Below are 22,417 nucleotides of genomic sequence, written 5' to 3'. Positions count from 1 at the left end.
ACATATTTTTCCCTTGGAAGTTACCTTTTTCCTACTTGTTAGTATTGTTGCCACCATTCATGGAGGCCACATTAATATTTGGATGTCATTGCCCATTACGAATTTGCCAACCCCTTTTAATTTGATTGGTTAAAGAGTTGGTCACAGCACACTTTCTTGATGCATACTCACATAAATTGTTATTGTAATTGATGTGGCTCACTGTCCAGGCATGATTGCTCTGAAAAGATTTCAGCTGGATAACCACTGAGGAGAATAATTTTTTCAATACAAAACAGGAAGGAAAAAAAATACCAAATAGATAAATTGATGGATGGCTATGGAAGATTCCATAATTATGTCAGATTTGTATTAAAAATTCCATACACCATTCAATTGAGCTGGCAAGAATTCTCGCCCTCGGCTCCTTCCCTAGTTCACATAGCATCATTCTGTGGACAATGAAATAGTCCTAAATGGTATTTTTACTCACAAGCATGAATTTTAAAATTTAATCCAATGTTACATGCTTGAGTCGATATCTTTCACCGGATGAGAGAAAAAAAAAGTGAGGATAAATAGTTATTCTAGGGCTTGAAAAAAAACAAAAAAAGTGAGAGAATAAAAAAGGGGTAGAGGGATAAAAAAATAACAAAAAAAAAAAAAAACAAGGTTTGAACTGCACGATAAAGCGACATGTGGCAGTTATATAGCTTTTATTTTCATTTTCATGAGAATACACAATATCCACCTTTTACTATGAAAGGAAAATAAGAAAAAAGTACGAGTAACTTATATTTCTTTTTTTCTTTTTTTAAGGAAAGTAACTTATATTTCTAAGAATTAACTAGAAATATTTTTTTCAAAAATTGTACAAAACATAATGAGATTCCTGAAGATCACTTTCTCGAAAATCTTTCAAAACACCTCAAAATTGCAACCTCAACGATATCTTTTCACATGCATGAATTCCAAAATCCAATCCAAGACTAAGGAATTAATAAATCGTGACATTACATGTTCAAGGATCCTATTCCACTATTTAGGTTATATAACCTTAAAATTCAAACATAAGCATCAGTAAAGTAGCTCAGGTAAGGAGGAGCAGGGTTAAAATGAATTCAAGACATACCAAATAATTCAGCTCCCGTATTTGCATACCTGAAATGGTTTCCAAAAGATTCAATCACAACTAAAGTAGTTTGGTTAGGCTTGGGGTAGGGGTGGTGCTACTAGACATATTGTTATAACTTATAGCCAAGGAAACTAGTAGCTAAATTGACAAAAAGTAAGACGGGAAAGAATGACAAACTGGATAGAAGACCTTTAGAAATGATTTGTCATTTTTTCTGAAGTTCTAATTCTCAAGTGAACCAAATAGACACAAGAAGTTCATTGTTATAAACAGATGGTTATAACAATAAGATCAATGACAACAACATAATAGACACAACAAATTCATTAACTTATACACGGTTAAACTATTGAAAGAAAATTTGGATAAGATAGACTCCCCTGTCAGGAAATGAGTTAAAGAACTTGATATAGAACTATCTTTAAACCACTGTTCCCAGTCTCCATTTGATTTTTCAATGTAATCAGTAAACTGTACAGTGAATGAGCGTGCAAAAACGATAGCCCTTGGTTCATATGATCCTCGTCTACATTGTCAAAGCAGCCTTCGCCATGGCCAAGGCACCGTCAAAGTTTTTGTTTCCACCAATAAATCCGCTCATATGCACAAAAACACATCCTGGAATGCCAGACTCCTTCGACAATTCTTCATCCCTTAACCCTTGCCACTGTGAGGGTAGAGCCTTTCGGCTCTGAAAACTGTCAGGAGATACTGCAACTGCCTGCACTCGCCATTGTTTGCTTCTTTCATCCTGTAAATAACAATAAGGTGATTTAGAGAAATCAGTTAAGAAGACCTAGACCAGAGATATATTGATCAAACAACCTTACTATGGCAGTTAGCCAGTACTGGTCATGGTGATATAGGGACTCGAGTGTTTTATCAGAACATTTTTCCAGTCAAAATTTAGCAGAACCTCAATAATAAAAATCCAACATAATTAGAAATTGGTATTTTAAGTATGTCCAAACCTCTTAGCCCAAATAAGCTACATGGAAGGCCTTATTACAGGTTTACACAGTTGAACAAAAACTAAGTTTGACCCACTTTAGATGGAATAACATCCTGCCACAATGGTAAAGTTGCATCTTGATGACCAGTTGGTCATGAGTTCAAATCTGGAAACAACCTCTTTACATATACAAGGGTAAGGCTACGTATAATGACCCTCTCCCATATATTCGGATAGCAAGGAACATTTAAGCACTGAGGAACATGGAACAACATTCCAATATTTTCCAAGGCTAGGTCCACAAGCCTTTAGTAAGGATTTTTAATGCCACTTACAGATAGCCTATCAAGGAAATTGTTATAAAATGGAGTGGAGTGCGATGCCGCAGGGAGAGGTATTGGCATGGTTTTGATGCAAAAAAGACAACCAATTGCATATTACCGCAAGGCTCTATCAGAAGGGAACCTTGCCAAGTCCATTTATGAAAAGGAACTATTTGCTTTGGTCAATTCAGCATTCGCGACACTATTTGCTGGACAAACCATTTGTAGTGTATATTGATGATCATCGCAGCTTAAAATACTTCTTACAGCAGCGTATTACTTCTGATAAAAAATGTAGGTTGGCTATACTACAGTGTTGTCAATAGCGGATCGCAGAAAATAGCAAAAAGCAGAAAATCCACTATAGAATATAGCGGGAGCCGCATGGCGATTGAAATAGAATATATATAACAATTAAATATGTATAAAAAAGCAGAATAATAAGGTCGGGTATAAGACAGATGACATGGATGAAGAAAGGGGAGTATTAAACAAAAAGAAAAAAAAAAAGTAATTACCTGTAAAAAAAGAGGCACTGGACGAAGAAGGCTGGAAAGTTTTGGTAGGGGAAGGATTTACGTGGTGACTAAGAATCAGAGAAAATGCTAAGAGGTTCTAGAATGGTCTAGAAAACTGAAAACTTATGTGAAGTAGAAGTCAAAATGCTACTGCTAGGCCTATTAGAAGAAAGCCCAAGTCCATAAGTAAAAAGTAAAAAAAATAGAGTAAAAACAAAAAATTTGACTCTGATGTTTTAAAAACCAATAGAGTAATCTTTTATAAACCCATGTGACTACTGCACGTATGTTTTAACTTTTAACAAAGCTAAAAACCTTGTGGACTGCAAGCCCAAAACAAATATGAAGTACCTGACATGAATCCACAATCCGCACCTGACCTGGTTTCCTCTTTCAGAACAATGAACCCTAAACGCGCCGTCGATGCAGTTTCTCTCCGGAGTCAAGGATTCATCTAATTTTCCAATTAAAAGGGCCATTGGAGATTTTCAGGTGCAGGGTTGTTAGAGTATAGGACTATAGGTTACAGTCTTGATAATAAGGTGGGTGTTAGCTGCCACAAGAGTTGGAGGTCCAAACTGGTTCTGCATATCAGTTTTAGGCCAGACCACTATCACAAGGGAAGGGACTTCAGTGAAGTAGAGTTTGACCAAGTGGACGGGCAGTCTGATTGAGGATGTGACTTGGGAAGATGATGCCTTCATAATTCAGCCTTGAGGACAAGGTTGATTCTATAGGGGGCAGTATTGATAGGGACCATGAGGAAGAATTGGACAAGTTGGTACTAAATAGAGAAAATAGCACAAGGTTTGGCAGATTTACTACAGGAAACATTTTAAGAAAAATGGAGAGGCTTAGTTGGCAAGGGAGGGAGAGAAATGACATGTAAGGGGGTGAGTTAGTTTTATAAGCAGATCATCCTTAATGTTTTCAGGCTCTGCTGCTATTGCACCTAACTGATAATTATGCCCTATCCCAATCCTAATACCTTTTGAAAAATGCTGCGTTCTGTGTAAAGGTGCCTAGCACTGTACCCAGAACCATGCAGCCTAAAATGACAGCATTACCCTGATAACTAATTATTTCTATCCATTTTAAATTTTTATTACTGAACTAGTTTTAGACAAGTTGTTAGCTAACTTAGCTTGCAGTAATGTCTCAAAATCCGGGCTTGAGTTTAGAACAAGATAGTCCTTCAGATGGACCCAAACATAAGGTTTAAACGTATCCCATTTTTTAATTATTCTGAACTTCTTGCTGAAATTCTGCTGCCAACCAAGTAGGTTAATGACATGAGATGAGATTATGAGCTCTATTGTACCAAAACAAAGCAAATAAAAGCATAACTTAATTTACATGTCATTCTAAAAGGCAGACAATCGTCTGAAATTTTTAGTGAGTCTCTTTGAGGACTAGAAGCATAGAATGGAGCCTAGAAAAAATGAAAATAAATGCATACCTGATACAGAACATATTTGACAGAAGGGTCATTTTTCAACTCTCCCTCAAGCTCAAATAAGTGAAGCTTCCACTGCGGAAAACAAAACCAGGTTAATATTTTTAAACAATACTACGCTAATAGTACCATGCAGCTAATACCCAGAGAGAATAAATAAATAGAGGAATTGAGTATAAGGATGAAATTTTTCAGAAGACACGTCCTGTATAACTGAACATTGGCCCAGAGATGACCATTCTAGGCCATAACAGCAGCCTGCTGATGGTTATAGTTGAAGGAGACCAGAAGAGAGCCTTTTTCCTTACTTTATTGAATTCAAAATAGTACATATATATAGAGTACAAAAGATAGGGAGAGAAGAGAGAGAGAGAGGCTATGACAGTGACAATGCACTGTTGCCCTCTGAAAAAAGCTACCAACTAAGTTACTACAAATGGCTAAACTACAAGGATATTCAACACTCCCCCTCAAGCTGGAGCATATAGATCATATGCACCAAGCTTGTTACATATAGTCTGAATTCTGGGTCCTCTTAAGGACTTAGTCAAAATATCCGCTGGCTGATCATTAGAACCAATGAACTCAGTGACAATCTCCTTGGACAGAAGCTTCTCTCGAATGAAATGACAATCAATCTCTATATGCTTGGTCCTCTCATGAAAGACTGGGTTTGAGGCAATATGAAGAGCAGCCTGATTATCACAATACAACTTCATTTGCAACTCTTCACAAAACCTCAATTCTTGAAGAAATTGTTTGATCCACATGAGCTCACACGTAACCATAGCCATAGATCGATACTCAGCTTCTGCACTGGACCGAGCGACAACAGTCTGTTTCTTGCTTTTCCAAGAGATAAGATTTCCTCCAATGAAGACACAATAACCTGATGTAGATCTCCTATCCATGGGACATCCAGCCCAATCAGCATCACAATATCCTGATAGTTGCGTACTACCCTTGTCTTCATACAACAACCCTTGTTCAGGAGCTCTCTTAACATACCTCAGAATACGCATGACAGCATTCCAATGGTCCAAATGAGGATTCTGCATAAATTGGCTAACCACTCCCACAGCAAAGGAGATATCAGGTCTAGTGATAGTAAGGTAAATGAGTTTTCCCACAAGCCTCCTATATCTCTCGGGGTCAGGATAAGCTTCACTTTGATCTGCCATGAGCTTTAGATTAGGATCCATAGGGCTTTCAACAGGTCTACAGTTTTGCATACCTGTTTCTTCTAAAATATCAAGAGCATACTTCCTCTGAGAGATCACAATACCATCTCCTGATTGAGCCACTTCAATACCAAGGAAATACTTCAAAGATCCCTGATCTTTGGTCTGGAAATGACTGAATAAGTGCTCCTTCAGCTGGACAATCTTAGTAGTATCGTTCCTTGTAATCACTATATCATCAACATAGACCATTAGATAGACACATTTTCCAGGAGATGTATGATAATAAAATACAGAGTGATCAGCTTCACTTCGTTTTAGTCCAAACATTTGAACAACATGACTAAATTTACCAAACCATGCTCGAGGAGATTGTTTCAACCCATAAAGAGACCGACGAAGCTTACACACAAGGCCATACTCCCCCTGAGCAACAAACCCAGGAGGTTGCTCCATATAAATATCCTCCTCAAGATCACCGTGGAGGAAGGCATTCTTAATATCAAGCTGATGAAGGGGCCAGTGACGAATAGCCGCCATAGCAAGGAACAAACGAACAGTGGTGAGCTTGGCTACAGGAGAGAAAGTATCACAGTAATCAATGTCATATACCTGTGTGTAGCCCTTAGCGACCAAGCGAGCCTTAAGCCGATCAACCTTACCATTGGGCCCAACTTTAACAGTGTAAACCCATCTGCAACCTACAGTCGTCTTACCAGGAGGGAGAGGGACAAGCTCCCAAGTACCATTATTTTCAAGAGCCTGCATTTCATCAACCATAGCTTGTCTCCAGCCAGGATGATCAAGTGCCTCACGAATAGTGGAAGGAACAGTGAGGGAAGATAAGGAGAAAACAAAAGAACTATATGAAGGAGACAAACGGTGATAACTTAAGAAATTATAAATAGGATGAGGATTACGAGTAGAACGAGTACCTTTCCTGATGGCAATGGGCCAATGTGAGTCAGAATGAGTAGGAGAAGAGGAAGGATCCATGAGTGGAGGACTGGCTGAAAAAGAACGAGAATCACTAGGAGAGGCTTCAGGTACTGGAGATCCAATTTGCCTTGTCCTGGGTTGATCGATAACTAGAGGTGGAGAGATAACGTTAGGTGAAGTTGGTGAGGGAGATGGGACAACACTGACATTATGGTCTGAATTATCTAGAGGACAAGGAGAAGAGATAGGAAGAACCTCCTGGAGAGACGAAGAGTAGTCCATAGAGGAAGAGAAGAAGGGTGTGTCTTCAAAAAAGGTGACATCTGCCGACATATAGTACCGTCTCATGGTGGGAGAGTAGCATTTGTAACCTTTTTGAAGACGAGAATAACCCAAAAAGACACATTTGACTGACCTTGCAGAAAGCTTGTCTAAACCAGGAGACAAATCATGAACAAAGCAGGTACAACCAAACACTTTAGGAGAGACATGAAAAAGTGGATCATGAGGAAAGACAATTGAGTGAGGGATTTGATTTTCAAGGGAAGAAGAGGGCATCCTATTGATTAGGAAACAAGCAGTAAGCACCGCGTCTCCCCAATGATGTGTAGGAACATTCGAATTTAGCATTAGGGAACGAGCAGTTTCAAGAAGATGTCGATTCTTCCTTTCTGCTATACCATTTTGTTGTGGTGTGTGTGGACATGTGGACTGATGTATAATACCTTTGGAAGACAAAAAAGAAGAAAGATCATGCGAGAAGTACTCTTTAGCATTATCACTTCTGAAAATTTTAATTGTTTTTCCAAATTGATTCTCAATCTCATTGTAGAATGACACGAATATAGGCAAAAGTTCAGATCTGTCTTTCATTAAATAAACCCAAGTACATCTGGAGAATTCATCAATAAAGGTTACAAAATATCGAAAACCAAAAGATGTGACGTGACTTGGTCCCCAAATATCAGAATGAATGGTAGAAAAAGCCGAGTCACATCTTTGTACAGTTTGAGGAAATGACGACCTGACATGTTTTCCTAGTTGACAAGACTCACAATCTAAGACTCGAAGATTCTTAAGACCAGGAACCATAATCTTCAATTTTGATAAACTTGGGTGACCCAGACGATCATGCAAAAGTTTGGGTCTCGAGATAGCAAAACAAGATCCAGGTGGACTGGATTCCAAGTAATAAAGCCCTCGTGATTCATGTCCTTCTCCAATCAGTCGCCCCGTCCCATGTTCCTGAATAACAAAAGAATTGGCAGTAAAGGTTACTGAACAATTTAACGAACGAGTTAATTGACTTAATGAGATTAGATTATAGGGACACTGAGGAAGAAATAAAACAGAATTTAATTTCAAAGAGGGAGACAATGAAACTTGACCACTTCCTTGAGAGGCTACCTTGGAGCCATTAGCTACAGTAACGAGGTGAGGAATTTTTGGAAGAGAAAAGGATGAGAAGGAGGACTTATTACCAGAAATATGATCAGAGGCACCTGAGTCGAGAATCCAAGGGCTGTGACCCTCAATGGATTGAGAGATACACGCTGTTGAAAAACATGGTACAGACGAGGGTTGAGCTTGGTTGCTGGGCTTCTCTGATTTGAGCTTCAAGTACTCCTGATACTCCTCATCAGAGAATCTGGACTTTGCTTTCTCTGATTTAGAAACCTGTGCGACCTTGTCGGGAAACCCATGTAATGAATAGCAAGTCTCTTGGGTGTGACCTATCCTCTTGCAATAGGTGCAATGAGGACGTCCACCCCTTCCACTGCGACCTCCTCGACTATTGCGGCCGCTTCCTCTCCCTCTAGATGCAACCATGGCTGACGTCTCCACTCCATCAGTAGGATTCTCATCCTTCAGTAAATGAGGCACACGGAGAAGTCTGGTGATGAGAGAATCCATTGATGGAATTTGGTCCCCAGCAAGCACTTGATCACGCACATGATCGAAGTCTGAATGTAAGCTCCTCAAAATAAGAACCATGTAGAACTTGTCAAGTTTCCTATTCACTTCCTCCAATGAATCAGCTACAAGGAACTTTCTTAGTTCTTCCACGGCAGCCCGAGCCTTACCCACATGAGCGATCATGTCATGACCGGTTTGCTTGAGGGCTGTAACTTTCATAGTTGCATCAAACAAGCTTTGGATATCATTGGCAAAGATTTCCTGGGCTTTCTTCCAAAAAGAACGGCATGATTTAAAAGATCGGAGAATCTCCAAGATATCCGGCTCAACTGATTGCCATAACACGGCACATAATTGATAGTCAAGCTTCTCCCATTCAGCTCTTTTATCATCTGAAACAAAATCGGAAGTTTTCTCCAAGTGGTCATGGTGTCCTTGACCAAGGAACCACAACTCCACGGAAGCAGACCATGAAGGATAGTTTTTCCAGTTCAGCTTGGCAGTGGTGATGGTTGGGGTCCCGGAAAAGGAAAAAACAGGTCCAGAGGAGGCCATTTAAGAGGAAAAACAGCAAACCCTAACACACGAGAGGCAAACACACAAGGGCTGACCAAACGACTTGCCGGAAGCGGGATTTGAAGCCTGAAACAGGTCCAGGAGGTGACGGCGAGGCTGCCGGGACCGGAAGGGACAACTCCCGACGCCGGTACGGCGGCGCGTGAGCAGCAGGCGCCGGAAATCGCGCGGAGGAAAGGAGGCGCGTGTGGGCGCGTGCGGCGGCCTACGGCGGCGCGAGTTCCAGGGGTGGATCGCGCTTTTCGAGGCGATCCGAACCCTGGTCTCGCCGGAGAAAACCACCGGAGTTGGCGGCGGCCGGCGGCGGCGAACGGCGGACGGCGCGGCGGCGTACGGCGGCAACCTGCTCTGATGCCAAGTTGAAGGAGACTAGAAGGGAGCCTTTTTCCTTACTTTATTGAATTCAAAATAGTACATATATATAGAGTACAAAAGATAGGGAGAGAAGAGAGAGAGAGAGGCTATGACAGTGACAATGCACTGTTGCCCTCTGAAAAAAGCTACCAACTAAGTTACTACAAATGGCTAAACTACAAGGATATTCAACAGTTATTTTTACTACCTACAATATTAATTTTAACAGGAAAATACGCAAAAAAAAATAAAAAAATCAGCTCATCATACTAACACAGCTGTTACACAACTGCTAAGATCACACTACCAGGAATTTGTTTTGCTCCCAACACTAGTGTTGTTGGGGGTAAAAATGACACAATGCTGGATTAAAGTCATAGAACTCTGCTAAGGAGTAGAAAACAAGTGCGGTCAGCCGCAGGAACTAAAAATCACCAGCTCATAAGTAAAACTTATTTAATAAAAAGATTACGATATTGTTAGGAACCACAGGTTTGGGCAGGTTTATACAAGAAGAAATAGGCATGACAGGGGTATGTGCCATAATTTAGGCCCAGTTGTAAATAATTCTGAAACAGCATAGGCTGAGAAGGGAATTAGTTAGATAGGGAGAAAGACTTTTAGTGGGAAAGTAGTTGAGAGGCAAATAAAAGAGTGTAACAGAAAGGAGGGTAGTCAGTTTTGATCATTTTGTGGATTAGTTCAGGAGAGTGAAGGCTATACAATTCACTCATCCGGAGGAATTCCTCTTTATACCTTGTTCTCAATTTCTAGGCTTTATAGGACCTTGCTAGGACTCCCAATTCAATAATACACCATATTCTCTTATCTGGGGCCTAACAGATATCTTGTTTCAACTAATTATATCCACTTCAAATGTTAGCATGAAAATTTGTATGACAACGATATAAGAAATGTTAAAGTCTTGATTGAAGATGTTAATCTAAATACACATTTAATGATTAACTTATTAAATAAATAGAACAAGAAATTTTGTTTGTGAATTGCACATTAGTTAATAAAAAACTTCGTATCCCATTGCCCAGAGGCTCTTCGCTATGCGAAGGTATGGGGGAGGGATATTGTACGCAGCCTTACCCTTGCATATGCAAAGAGGCTGTTTCCGGATTCGAACCCATGACCAACAAGTCATCAAGGCACATTAGTTAATGTTAGAATGAAAATTTGTATGAAAAATGCCCTAGCATATTTTTCAGTATGTTCAAGATTGTTGTCAACATATATGTTCAAGCTTCAAAACATGATTGCTTAATATGTGACAGTTGAATAGAAATAAGTTGAATGAATCTATTATGAACAGCAAGGATAATCCTAGAATTCAAGGACTAGGGATCTCCCAAAGAAAGGATGAAGAGAGGAAAAGGATTCTATTATTTTTTGTGTTTTCTATTACATACTAAGCATCCCTTATATAGAGGCACTAGCCAAGGGTGCTGCTAAGGAAACAAAAGGTGCTAGAATGCGAAAAAGAAAATAACAGAAAAATGGAAATGGCGACAATGCAGTGCTGCACAATGGGAAGTAACATGCCGACAGCATATTCCCTACGAACCAATCTCCTCCTGACAGCTCAGCACCCTCTAACAATGATTCTGCTTTTGGTTTGTTGGTTTGTGCCCCTCAATGGTGCTTTTGCTGGTTTGTTTTCTCCCTCCTAACATTCCAGACCCATCAAAAACACCTTATCCTCAAGGTGTTGGGGCTTCAAACCATGGCTTCCAAAAGTAATACCGGGATCCCAAGGTCTGTTCCGGCGAAATGCACCTGGTTTAGTAGCTGTCCATAGTGCAAAGGCAGTTGGTTGGCACTTGTGTGCGACCATGGCAGTCCCATAGGACTTAGTTCCAAACAGCGCCATGTCTCTATTTTCCCAAGGCTTGTCATGAGGAGCTGTTGCATGGCCACAACGAAGAATAGTGCTGAAGAGGTTGTCGAAGGAAATGGCGGCGTGAATGACTGAGATTGGGAAGATGAGGAGCAGGCGTAGGAAGCGGAGCCGGCAAGGTGCAGGTAATGGTTGCACGGGTGCAAGACATGGAGGCGCAATTGGCATGGGAAGCGGGGCCGGTAATGATGAGGCACTTGGTTGCATGGGTGTGGAGCATGGAGGCGAAGTCGGCATGGAAAGCGGCAGCGGTGGTGGTGACTGCTCGGAGGAAGAAGATGGGAAGTGTTGAGTGGCATTGTGAAGGGCCAGCTGCTGAAGAAGGTCGTCCAGTTTGGTGGCCATGGTGTCTACGGCAGCGGTGAATTTGAGTTGACTAGAGATGAGTTCCACGATGGCCGCTTTGATGCAGTCCATAACAGTGTCAGCCATTGATGCTCAATGAAAGCACCAAATTGTTATGAACAACAAGGATAATCCTAGAATTCAAGGACTAGGAACCTCCCAAAGAAAGGATGAAGAGAGGAAAAGGATTCTATTATTTTCTGTTTTCTATAACATACTAAGCATCCCTTATATAGAGGCACTAGCCAAGGGTGCTGCTAAGGAAACAAAAGGTTCTAGAATGCAAAAAGAAAATAATAGAAAAATGGAAATGGCGACAATGCAGTGCTGCACGATGGGAAGCAACATGCCGACAGCATATTTTCTATGAACCAATATCCTCTTGACAGCTCAGCATCCTCTAACAGATTAATCCACCAGGTGCTTGATGATTCTGCTTTTGGTTCGTTGGTTTGTGCCCTCAGTGGTGCTTTTGCTGGTTTGTTTTCTCCCTCCTAACAGAATCAAATTCAAATATTATAAAAAATGTTCAAGGAGGAAAGACGAGAATTTTCAACTCACAGGACACAATTTAGTCAAAACTAGAATTTCTCCACTAGGATCAACAGTATGTCTAGCCTCTAGGGTCTCCATTACAATTGACCTTGCTGGTAACCATGAATTGACATGAAATCGAACACTCTGTAAATGAGAAGGGAGCAATATCAGACAACAAAGCAAAACGTAAAGCAGGGATGAAAAAAATTTAAAAACCACATTCATGCTAAAGTTCAAAAAGAAAGTACACGAGTGAAGACTTACATCCAGAAACTCACTGCCAGCAAGAGCCATTGCACGTTGAAAGGCCTCATTTTCTTTCTCAGGTGACTGATCAGGATCTGTCCAATCTAAATTTAGCCTTCCTACTCTTGAGGATAAATGAGTATTATTCACATATCTTGGAGGTTGGTCTGTATCATACCGATTGATTCCATTGTCTATAGCATCAATTGCCTGGTACAATTAAACAAAAATACTATTATCATGAACTTATACGGTTAGAAACATGTTTTGCTTCACTTTATAATAACTAGTAAACCCCAAATGCACCATTAATCACATAAGTCATTCGGCAGGCATTTATCAAATTTACCCAAGAACATGTGATTCATAGTTGAGTGTCCCAACACAAGACAACCAGAGTTTTCTTTCAACCAAGCCATTTAGCAATGAATATCAAATAGCGAAGGACTAATCCACAGTATGAATGCACAATAGCCAGACATATACCTCTGCACCAAAGAAACAAAAAACTTGTAGCAGGAGCCCTAGAAGTTGACAAGACATTGGACCACCCACAGACCAATTATTTGGAAAGACTATTCTAGGAAACTTGTAGCAAGAGCCCTAGAAGTTGCCAGACATTGGACCACCAGTCAAAATCTTTTGTAGGTAGTCCTTTTTGAGATCTCAAAAATCAGTTCTACCTGCTTCTAGGATCAATGGCTGACCCCACAAACCAACACGAAACTTTTTAGCATGTTTTGTCCTCACTCACACGCTTTTTGAAAACCTTCCTAGAAGGTCACCCATTCCATAACTATTGGAAGCCAAACATGCTTAACTATGGAGTTCTTAAGTGATGGAATACCAAAAAATATATTTATCTTGTTGGTATAAGTAGTACCAATTAATTCGTTTAAGTCATCCTCAGTTGTACAGTCTCATGCCTGCACAACCTCTGGATCTTTGTCATTCTAGTGTGATTCGATTGCGGTGTTACATGCCCACCAGTTTTTGCCTAGTTCATCCTCGAACCACAGTGTATTGGGAGAGAGGTTTGCTCCGATACCATTTGTAACATCCATACTTTTTGATTTCTTGATGGCTCTTACACTACGACACTTCACGCAGTGGTATTTCACTCAACATCCTTGTTAATTAGAACCCTCCATCGGTCAGAACCCTCCGTAGATAACCTTTTCCGAGACCTCAAAAATTAGTTCTGTTTACTTTCAAGATCAATGACTAATCCCACAAACCAACACGAGACTTTTCAACGTATTTTGTCCACACTCATGCTTTCCGGTAAACTTTCTAGAAGGTCACTCATTTCATAACTACTCCAAGCCCAAACACATTTAACTATAAAATTCTTAAATGATGAGCTACTAAAAAGTAGATACATCTTGTTGGTATAAGTAGTACCAATTAATTCATTTAAGTCATCCTTAGCTGTACAATCTCATACCTACACAGCCTGTGGATCTCTCTCATTCTGGTGTGATTCGATTAGGGTGTTACAAATAGGCTCTCAAATCCCTGGAGATTTCTGTTCTAAGCTTCCTATTTCTCTGCACTTTTGATTTTCCTTAATAGAGGATGGGTCAGTTCAATAATTTTTCCCCATCTATTAGTTCCTAATTCCTATTCTGTGAAAAGGTATCTATCAGAATGCTTTGGTACTCTCATCATCCACTTTCTGGCTGAACCTCTCCTAAATCTCCTTAACCCAGATTTTACTTAAACAGAAGAACATAAAAATTAAAATGAATCAAAAAGAATTAAAACAAGCAAGATCGTACAAAATATAGTTGGAGACAGGAAGAAAAGAAAAAAAAAATTACTACCTCCATGAAGCTCTTGTAAACAGCCAAATATATGTAATGCACATCTCGGTGTTCCTCATCTACCTTAAGTTCTTTGGCTATAATCTCCTTTCCAAAATGCTACAGGCAGAAAGCAGAAGTTAAATTTAATTATCAAGTTATATTCACATTTAGAATAAAATTATCCACAAACATTTGGCAATTGTACCGAAATAGAGGAATTCACGACCATATAAATGACATAAACAAGAAGTGGTAAAACCCATAACCAAAATAGGTAGTTTAGAAGAGAATTTTACCTTATAAACAAGACCAGCACTACTCAATTTAGTGGAGAAACCATGCCCAAAAACTTCTTCAAATCCTTTTTGATGATGATCATACCGATCTCGAGCAGGGTCATACACTCCCCCAACATCAAGAACAGCATCAAGATCCTCCAACACCTAGAGTTCAACAATTTAAGTTAAACAAAAACTTCAAACAGGTATTTAGATACAAACTTCCACTCCATTCATTTGCTAAAGTCTACCTAAAACACATAGGGCAACAACCAAAAACCAACACTAGCAACAAGATAAATACTTAACGCATCTCTCCTACAAAATTTCCCGTGCCCCTCCCTCACTTTTGCTTCACTAGCTACAATTCAATATTAAGAAAATTCCACAAACAAACCAATACACCAGCAACTTGATAAGCATCAGCCTTGTCCACATTTTCTAAGGAACCATACACTAAAACACACACAATCATAAAAGTGGCTACTGTCTACATTTTTTGTTGGGTCCTTGACAACTTTTTAGCATAAAAAAACTTTCCAAACAAATCAATAACTCACTAGACCACTGATAATTCATTAAACTTCCAGAAATAAAAAATAAAAAACACAATATTACAGCAACCAAATAAAGAAAAAGAGACACTTATCATCAACCAATTTTTTCTCATGAACCAAACCCCCCATGAAAAAGAATCAAACTGCATATTACAAAACATAGGTTCGACCCTAGTTGCACCATTATACAAAAAAAAAAAAAAATTAAAAATCACATTTTCTCAGCAACAAAAAAAGAAAATACATGATAGTTTTTGTTTGGTTGAGAGGAGAGAAATAAAGAAGAAATTGCGTGGGTCCCACACCCCGTACACTCTACTTCAATGTTGTTAATGGCGGATGGTGGAAAGCCAAAAATCCGCCACAAAAATATGGCGGATGGCGTAGCGGAAAATGACGGACGTCATGGTGGACAAAAAAAAATAATATATATATATATATTAACAAAACAATAGATAAAAAATAAATATAAATAAAAAATTAAAAAAACAATGGATTACATTCAAATAAACTAAAAAAGTTTCATGAGTTCACACAATAGCCAAATACAAACACCAAATAAACTCATTCAAGAGTTCAAAATAACAAAAGGATAGAAACATAATGCAGTTGCAGCATTAGATGAAGGTTCAGCCATTTAAAAGAGGGCTGAACAGAAAAAAAAAAAAAAAAAAAAAAAAAAACAGAACCAAAAATAAAAAAGGGTGTCAAACAGAAAAAAAAAACAACAGCAACAAAAAAAATAGAACCACGTTGCCGTCGCAAACTGTAGCCGTTGCCGCCGCAGCCGTCGTCCGTTCGTCGTGTGCGTGGTGTGCTGGTGTGTGGTGCTGGTGCTTTCGTCGCACTGGTGCTCATCCCCTTTTGCATGCAAAAATCGGGTTAGGATTGGGTCGAGTCAGCTCAACACGACCCATTGCAAAAATTTCAATAAAAGAAAAGCAGGCTTCCGCCACGACCGTTAAGGCTATGACGGCAGCCATATGAAACCCGCAACGCCACCGCTATTTGGTGGCGTTTATCCAAAAACCCGCGATGCCATTCCGCCATGGCGTTGCCATAACCACAATTTAACAACACTGCTCTACTTTAATTCAAAAATTTATCTTCTATTTTCATTCTCTAAACCAAACACAGCAAGCTATCCGTGAAACCCATTTCGAGTCTGAGTCACACGGACAAGTTCCGTCCCCCACTCTTGGGACGACAATGGGTAAGGGTCCTATAGTACTCATTTTCAGACTCACACATGTAGCAACTTTAATCCCCATTTCTGTACCCGTTGAATACCTATGTACTCATAACCACACCTGTGTCTCGCACTATACTTATGTCTAAAATTAATAAAATATGTTAATTAGAAAAATTACTACAAGTAAATTTAAAATATACTCTTAAGTAATCCAAACATAATATTAAAAGCATTCGCACATAATACTACCCCTATTCTTATATATAAGAAACAATTATCTAATTCATTAAGACAGTGGTTAGATTAGTTAATTTATCATAAATTTTAATTTAATTTTAGAACCATTCATGGCATCAAATGGTTTAAGAGGTGATTATTTTTCAAAGATAATCTTTTCACCAATAAGTATTCATTGTTTTGTTGATAGCTCAACTGGCCCTTCTTCCGTCGAAAGCCCACCAAGCTAGACTTTGAGTCCTAGGAGATAAAAGTTTGGTCTAATGGTGAAGGGAGAAGAAAAGAGGGAGGTCACGGGTTCGAATCTGCTGCTACAAAAACTAATAATACTAACAACTAACATTTGTCAATAAAAAAAGAGTCCAACTTCGACAAAGAATCTGAATCTGTGTTCCAAGAGAGAGTGAATCTGGATAGGCTCAAATATGGTTTTTATTTCTAATAAATATTTGATTTTTGTATTTTTTTTTTGGAAGGCAGAAAGTATATAATATTATTAATATGAAACATTAGTACCAGAAGTACTAAATAAAAATACAACAGCAGCTATGCTGCCAGCCTCCCAAAAAACATGGATAAACCCATCACAAAACCCCACCAACAGCTAAAGACCCAAGTTAACCAAAGGCCTCCATAAGGTTGGAAGACCAATGGTTAAAAGGAATATTAAAATCTTTATCCCTAGCTTTGTACCAGGACCAGGCTAAGAATAAGGCATCATCCATCACCTTGGAAGATACAAAAGGAATACCCTGAAAAATCAGTAAGTTCCTATGCTTCCAAATAGAAAAAGTTAGTGCAATCCACCACCCACACCATCTATTGTGGTTTCTCCCTACAACAAAACCTTCACAAAATAACCTGAAATGACTTGCTGGAGAAATAGGGAAAGCTCCAATAGCCTGAATCCATCTCAAGGTTTCCCACCATAGAGCAATAGTTTGGGTGCAGTGAAAGAAAAGATGGCCTGCCTCCTCCTGCTCCTCATGGCAAAGAGGGCAAATAGATTCCTGCAGACCCACGTTTCTTCTTTGAAGATTAACTCTAGTAGGGAGCCTATCCTTAATAAGCCTCCAAGTGAAAATGACAGCCTTTGGGGGAATTTTTAAACTCCAAATAATCTGAAAGTTCCTCCCATCTGAGACAGATGTATTCTGATTTGATAGGAGTCTATAAGCTGACCTAGTAGAGTATAATCCAGTAGGTTCAGCTTTCCACAGAACTGTATCTTTCAAGTGACACTGGATAGGATAAGCACTAATCTCATCCATGAAAGCCACAGCTACTCCCTCCTCATGTTCGAATAGGTGTCTCCTCCACTTCAAATTCCATCTCCAAATATTCTGGTGGAAGCTACCCATGGTTGAAATAAGATCATTCTGCTGCTTACTAATGGTGAAGAGCTGAGGGTATTTATGATCCAGACTGCAGCCCTCTCCCAGCCAATTGTCTTTCCAAAATCGAATTTTATCCCCACAACCTGCCTTCCAAACCAGATTTTGATGAATAATGTTGAAGTCATTGTGCTGATATAGCTTCCTGAGGTCTCTCCACCAATGAGAGTCCCAGCAATGAACTCAACCATTCTGCAAGGCTGGCCATCCCCCATACTTTGAATTTATAACCCTGACCCAGAACTGGTTCTGCTTAGAATGTAATTCCCAGATCCATCTTCCCATGAGAGCAGCATTAAATTTGATCAGATTTTTGATTCCCAAACCGCCTTCCTTCTTGTGGAGACAAACTTCATCCCATTTGACCCAAGGGATCTTCTTTTGATCATGCCCCCCACCCCACATAAAATTCCTTTGCAGAGAAACCAGTCTATCAGCTATTCTTTGGGGTTACTTAAAGAAGGATAATAGGTAGATTGGTAAAGCATTCAAAACAGAATTTATCAAAGTGACCCTGCCAGCCATAGATAAGCTTTTCTGGTTCCATTTAGTGAGTTTAGCTTCAAATTTGCTGATCAAAGGTTCCCATACCACCTGATTTGAGGATCTAACCCCAATGGGGATGCCCAAGTAGTGGAAGGGAATCCCCATCTGCCTACAATTCAGAAAGTGAGCAGCATCTTGAGCCCAATTAACATAATCTCCAAAGATTCCGAATTGACTCTTAGCATAGTTGATTTTCAGACCAGAGGCCATCTCAAAGCCTCTAAGCATTGCCTTCAAAACAATAACATTTTCCAAGGAAGCTTGACCAATGAAGACAGTATCATCAGCATATTGGAGAATATTAATAGGCTCTTTTTGTTTTCCAACCAGGTAGCTTCGGTACAGATTTTTCACAATGGCCTGTCTCATCATTCCAGTGAGACCTTCCCCCACTAAGTTAAACAACAAAGGGGCCAGAAGGTCCCCTTGTCTCAGACCTCGAGTAGGAGCGAATTCTTTAGTCGGACTACCATTAACTAAAATGGAAATAAATGCTGATTGAAGGCAGGCAGCAATCCATTGTCTCCATTTAGTACAGAAGCCTAGTCTTGACAGCATGTAGTCCAAGAAAGACCAAGATACTGTATCATAGGCCTTTTCAAAATCCACTTTAAAGACCATAACTGGCTGCTTTGTCTTCATAGCTTCCTCCACCACTTCATTAAGGATCAGAATTCCATGAAGGATATGTCTATCCTTTATGAAGGCTGATTGCCTTTCATCAACAATTCCCGAAATAACAGTCCTCAACCTGTTTGCCAAAAGCTTGGATATGACTTTGTACATGCAGCCGATGAGAGAAATAGGCCTGTAGTCATTTAAGGATTGAGGATGATTTGATTTAGGGATAAGGGCCATGAAGGAAGCATTGCTGCCTCTAGGAAAGCTTCCATGGCAGTGGAACTCATCCACAAATCTCCTGAATTCAGGTCTCAGAATCTTCCAAAAAGCCTTAATAAAGTTGAAATTAAAACCATCGGGACCCGGGCATTTATCTCCACCACAACTCCAAACAGCATCTTTAATCTCTTGATCAGAAAAAGGGGCAATGAGACCCTCTCTTTGATTCTGATCAATGGACTGGAAGAAAGCCCCATCAAGGGTGGGTCTGAACCTCTTATCTTCAGAAAATCTATGAAGGAAGAAATTAAAAGCTTCATCCTTAATACGATCTGGCTGTTGAACCCAATTCCCATCAATGAAAAAACCCTGGAGAGCATTATAATTTCTTCTAACATTTATAGCTTTGTGAAAATAAGCTGTATTACTATCTCCTTCCTTAATCCATTTATCTCTAGATTTTTGTCTCAGCAGGGATTCATAAGCATTTGAAGCCTCCCACAGCTCTTGTTGCAGTAGTATCTTGACTTTGGCCTCCTCTTGAGATAAAGCTCTATCACCAGCTGTAGTTTCCAAGTCATTAAGCTTCTGTCTCAAACTCTGGATTCTATTAACATTGATATCAGCATTAGCTTTACTCCATTGTTTGATGGTATTTTTAAGATTTCTCAGCTTGTTTTTAAGGACAATGCCCCCCATCCACCCTGCTGGTCCTTAGACCAAGACTCCTGCACCAGCTTTTGATATCCTTTTTGATTGAGCCACAAGTCCAGCACCCTAAAGGGCTTAGGACCCCAATCAACCAGTTTAGTTTTCAAAATTACCGGGCAATGGTCAGAGTAATCTCTGTGAAGAACATGTTGGGATGTGTCAGGCCATATAGCTAGCCATTGATCTGACACTAGGAATATGTCAAGTCTGCTCTTGACGGAACCGTTAGGCCTGAACCAAGTGAAGCTTCCACCAAAACCTCTGATTTCATGAAGATCCATATCTGAAATCCAGTCATTAAATTCTGAAATGTCAGAATTATCAGCCCCCCTTTGAGATGATCCAATACGCTCCTCGTGGCTCCTTATGCTATTAAAATCTCCAAGGAAGCACCAAACACCATTTGGATTGGCCACCTTCAACTGTCTTAATTCTTCCCACAAAATTCTCTTCCCAGGGAGATCACAAGGAGCATACACATTGACTATGTGAAGTCTCTGGTTTTCAGCAACCCATATCCCGTCTAAAAAAAGAAAGCTATGACCTTTAATTCTCCTTTCCACTTGGAAAACTGAATTGTTCCATAAACATAGAAGACCTCCAGCTGCCTGAACAGAGGGTACACTGTCCCAAGAGACAGTGGAATCCCCCCACATTGACTGACAGATGAATTTATCAAATATCTCCCTTTAAGTTTCCTGAATACAAACAAGATCAATCTTGTGAATTAGATTAAGTCTCCTTATAGCACTCCATTTGATCCCTCTTCCCAACCCTCTGCAATTGTATGAAAGGATAATCATGAGTGATGTTTCATGATACCCCTCTCAACTGTCACAGCTTTATCTCTCTGCTCCAACTGGATCATCAGGTCTCTAACCTTTTGAGTTTCCTGACCATAAGTGAGGCCCATATCACTAACTAAATCCATATGTTTTTCCAGAAAATCCTGATTACATATGCTGGTACTCGGGTCCCTGCTGAAATCTACAAGAGGAGCTTTATAAGTCTGGGAACTTATTTTTATGGGAGGATCCAGAGCCGATTGGGCCTCTACATTAAGCTCCTTAGTTCCTTTACTTCCTAATATTTTCTTTTTTGTTTTGAGTTGAGTCATAATTTTGTAATTTTTTGGTTCTCCCTCATAAATTTTTTATTTGTAATTAGTCCGGACTAAAACAAAATTCATTAAGGAGCAAACACAAAATTAGGTAATTCAAAGACTGTTTTAATAGGGCTCTACGAAAAGCATAAATTTATCATGAAACAAAGGCAAAATGTAAGTATTTATTAGGGAAAAGAAAACATTTAACTCATCTCATTTGGATAAAGATAGTGATTTTGCTTCCAATTCCAGCACGCCCCGAGAAAGAAAAAAAAAACTTTTTTTCTCATTAACCAAACAAAAAAAAAAACATTTTCTCAGAAACCAAATCCCAAAAAACATCATATTTTTTCGGCAATCAAACCCAATAAAGAAAAATGACATTTTCTCATCAACCAACAGTCCCTCTCCAAATCACAATTTCTCGGCACCCAAACGAAAAAAGGAAAAACGTGAGACTGAAAAGGAGAACGAAAACCTGAGGGTCTCGGGAGCGAACGATTTCGGCGCTGTTGAATTTGTTCGTGAGGCGAATCATGAAGCAGCCAAGGGCCTCGTCGCAGTGGAAGCTTCCGTTGTGCGTGCCCACGCGCTTCAGAGGCGCGTGAACTGGAGACCCCGAAGAGAAGGAGAGTGAAGCTTGGTTTGCCATCAGAAGAATCGGAAGGAGAGAAGTAGTAGTGTGTCTGCGGAATTGGAATTGGACGAATGGTTTTGTTGCTGCAGCCCACATGCCACTTTTTTCCCTCAACACCAAAACCCCGCCCTACTAATGCTGTAGGGTTTTAGTTTAACCATAAAAAAAAAAAAAAAAAAAAAAAAAAAAAAAAACGACTTGAGAAGAGGAAAGGACGCGGATGCATCTAGTCCATTCATTTCTTTTAAAGGAAATTAAAGGCTGAGATTGAAAACGAACAAAATATATATAGTAGTTTCGGGTAGGGATGCTAAAAAAATTATTTAAAAAAAATAACAATAATTAGTTATTATATAAGAGTATATATAAAACTGTAAGTAGATGCATTGATATACCTTGTTATGTTTTTAGTTATATAATAAACTAGTTATATGTCAATATTTTAAAAATAAAAATTAATTATATCAAATTATAAGAAAAAATTATATAAAATTATCCAATCATAATTTATTATATATTATAAATTTAATAATTTTTAAAATAATTATTTTAATACAATTTAAATAAAAATTTGTGATTAAATGAGGATATAGAATGATAAGTGTATATACATTAAACTTATGAAATTATACTTTTATTTTAAAAATGAATTATGGTTATAGTTATCATATCCATTTTTAATCTGATTATTTATTAGGTATGGATATAGTTAAAGAAAATATACAACTTAAGAGCACCCTAGTTTCGG

General features: G+C 39.1%; 2 protein-coding genes across 3 annotated transcripts; both read right to left on the bottom strand.

Moving 5' to 3' along the window:
- Positions 1–1,268: 1,268 nt before the first annotated feature.
- On the bottom strand, positions 1,269–21,812 carry LOC114406187 (UPF0160 protein-like). 2 transcript variants are annotated; one of them, XM_028368829.1, is made up of 7 exons: positions 21,511–21,809; positions 14,469–14,615; positions 14,191–14,289; positions 12,383–12,574; positions 12,143–12,262; positions 4,367–4,438; positions 1,269–1,865 (listed from the first exon to the last, which is right to left on the bottom strand). In XM_028368829.1, exons 1-7 carry the CDS (start codon positions 21,763–21,765, stop codon positions 1,641–1,643), a joined length of 1,110 nt encoding a protein of 369 aa, XP_028224630.1. In that variant the 5' UTR covers positions 21,766–21,809; the 3' UTR covers positions 1,269–1,640. The 2 variants fall into 2 exon arrangements, with proteins under 2 accessions (XP_028224630.1, XP_028224631.1); XM_028368830.1 differs by lacking the exons at positions 1,269–1,865; positions 4,367–4,438 and adding an exon at positions 11,830–12,075 and having other exon boundaries at positions 21,511–21,812.
- On the bottom strand, positions 10,420–11,694 carry LOC114406188. Its single transcript, XM_028368831.1, has one exon. The coding sequence runs from the start codon at positions 11,666–11,668 to the stop codon at positions 11,006–11,008; it is 663 nt and encodes a 220-aa protein (XP_028224632.1). The 5' UTR covers positions 11,669–11,694; the 3' UTR covers positions 10,420–11,005.
- Positions 21,813–22,417: the final 605 nt, after the last annotated feature.

This window comes from Glycine soja, chromosome 3 (assembly GCF_004193775.1).
Source record: "Glycine soja cultivar W05 chromosome 3, ASM419377v2, whole genome shotgun sequence".
Classification (NCBI taxonomy): domain Eukaryota; kingdom Viridiplantae; phylum Streptophyta; class Magnoliopsida; order Fabales; family Fabaceae; genus Glycine; species Glycine soja.
Note: the sequence above shows the minus strand (reverse complement) of the source record. Positions and strands in the feature narration are given on the sequence as shown.

Bases quoted from the DNA above. Each gene is read 5' to 3' on its own strand.
- LOC114406188 (XM_028368831.1), bottom strand. From the start codon at position 11,668: ATGGCTGACACTGTTATGGACTGCATCAAAGCGGCCATCGTGGAACTC.
- LOC114406187 (XM_028368829.1), bottom strand. From the start codon at position 21,765: ATGTGGGCTGCAGCAACAAAACCATTCGTCCAATTCCAATTCCGCAGA. The intron at 4,439-12,142 runs GTGAGTTGAAAA...TGTTTTCCGCAG, and splicing joins TTTTGACTAAATTGTGTCCT to TGGAAGCTTCACTTATTTGA. The intron at 1,866-4,366 runs GTATGCATTTAT...TGTTATTTACAG, and splicing joins TCAAATATGTTCTGTATCAG to GATGAAAGAAGCAAACAATG.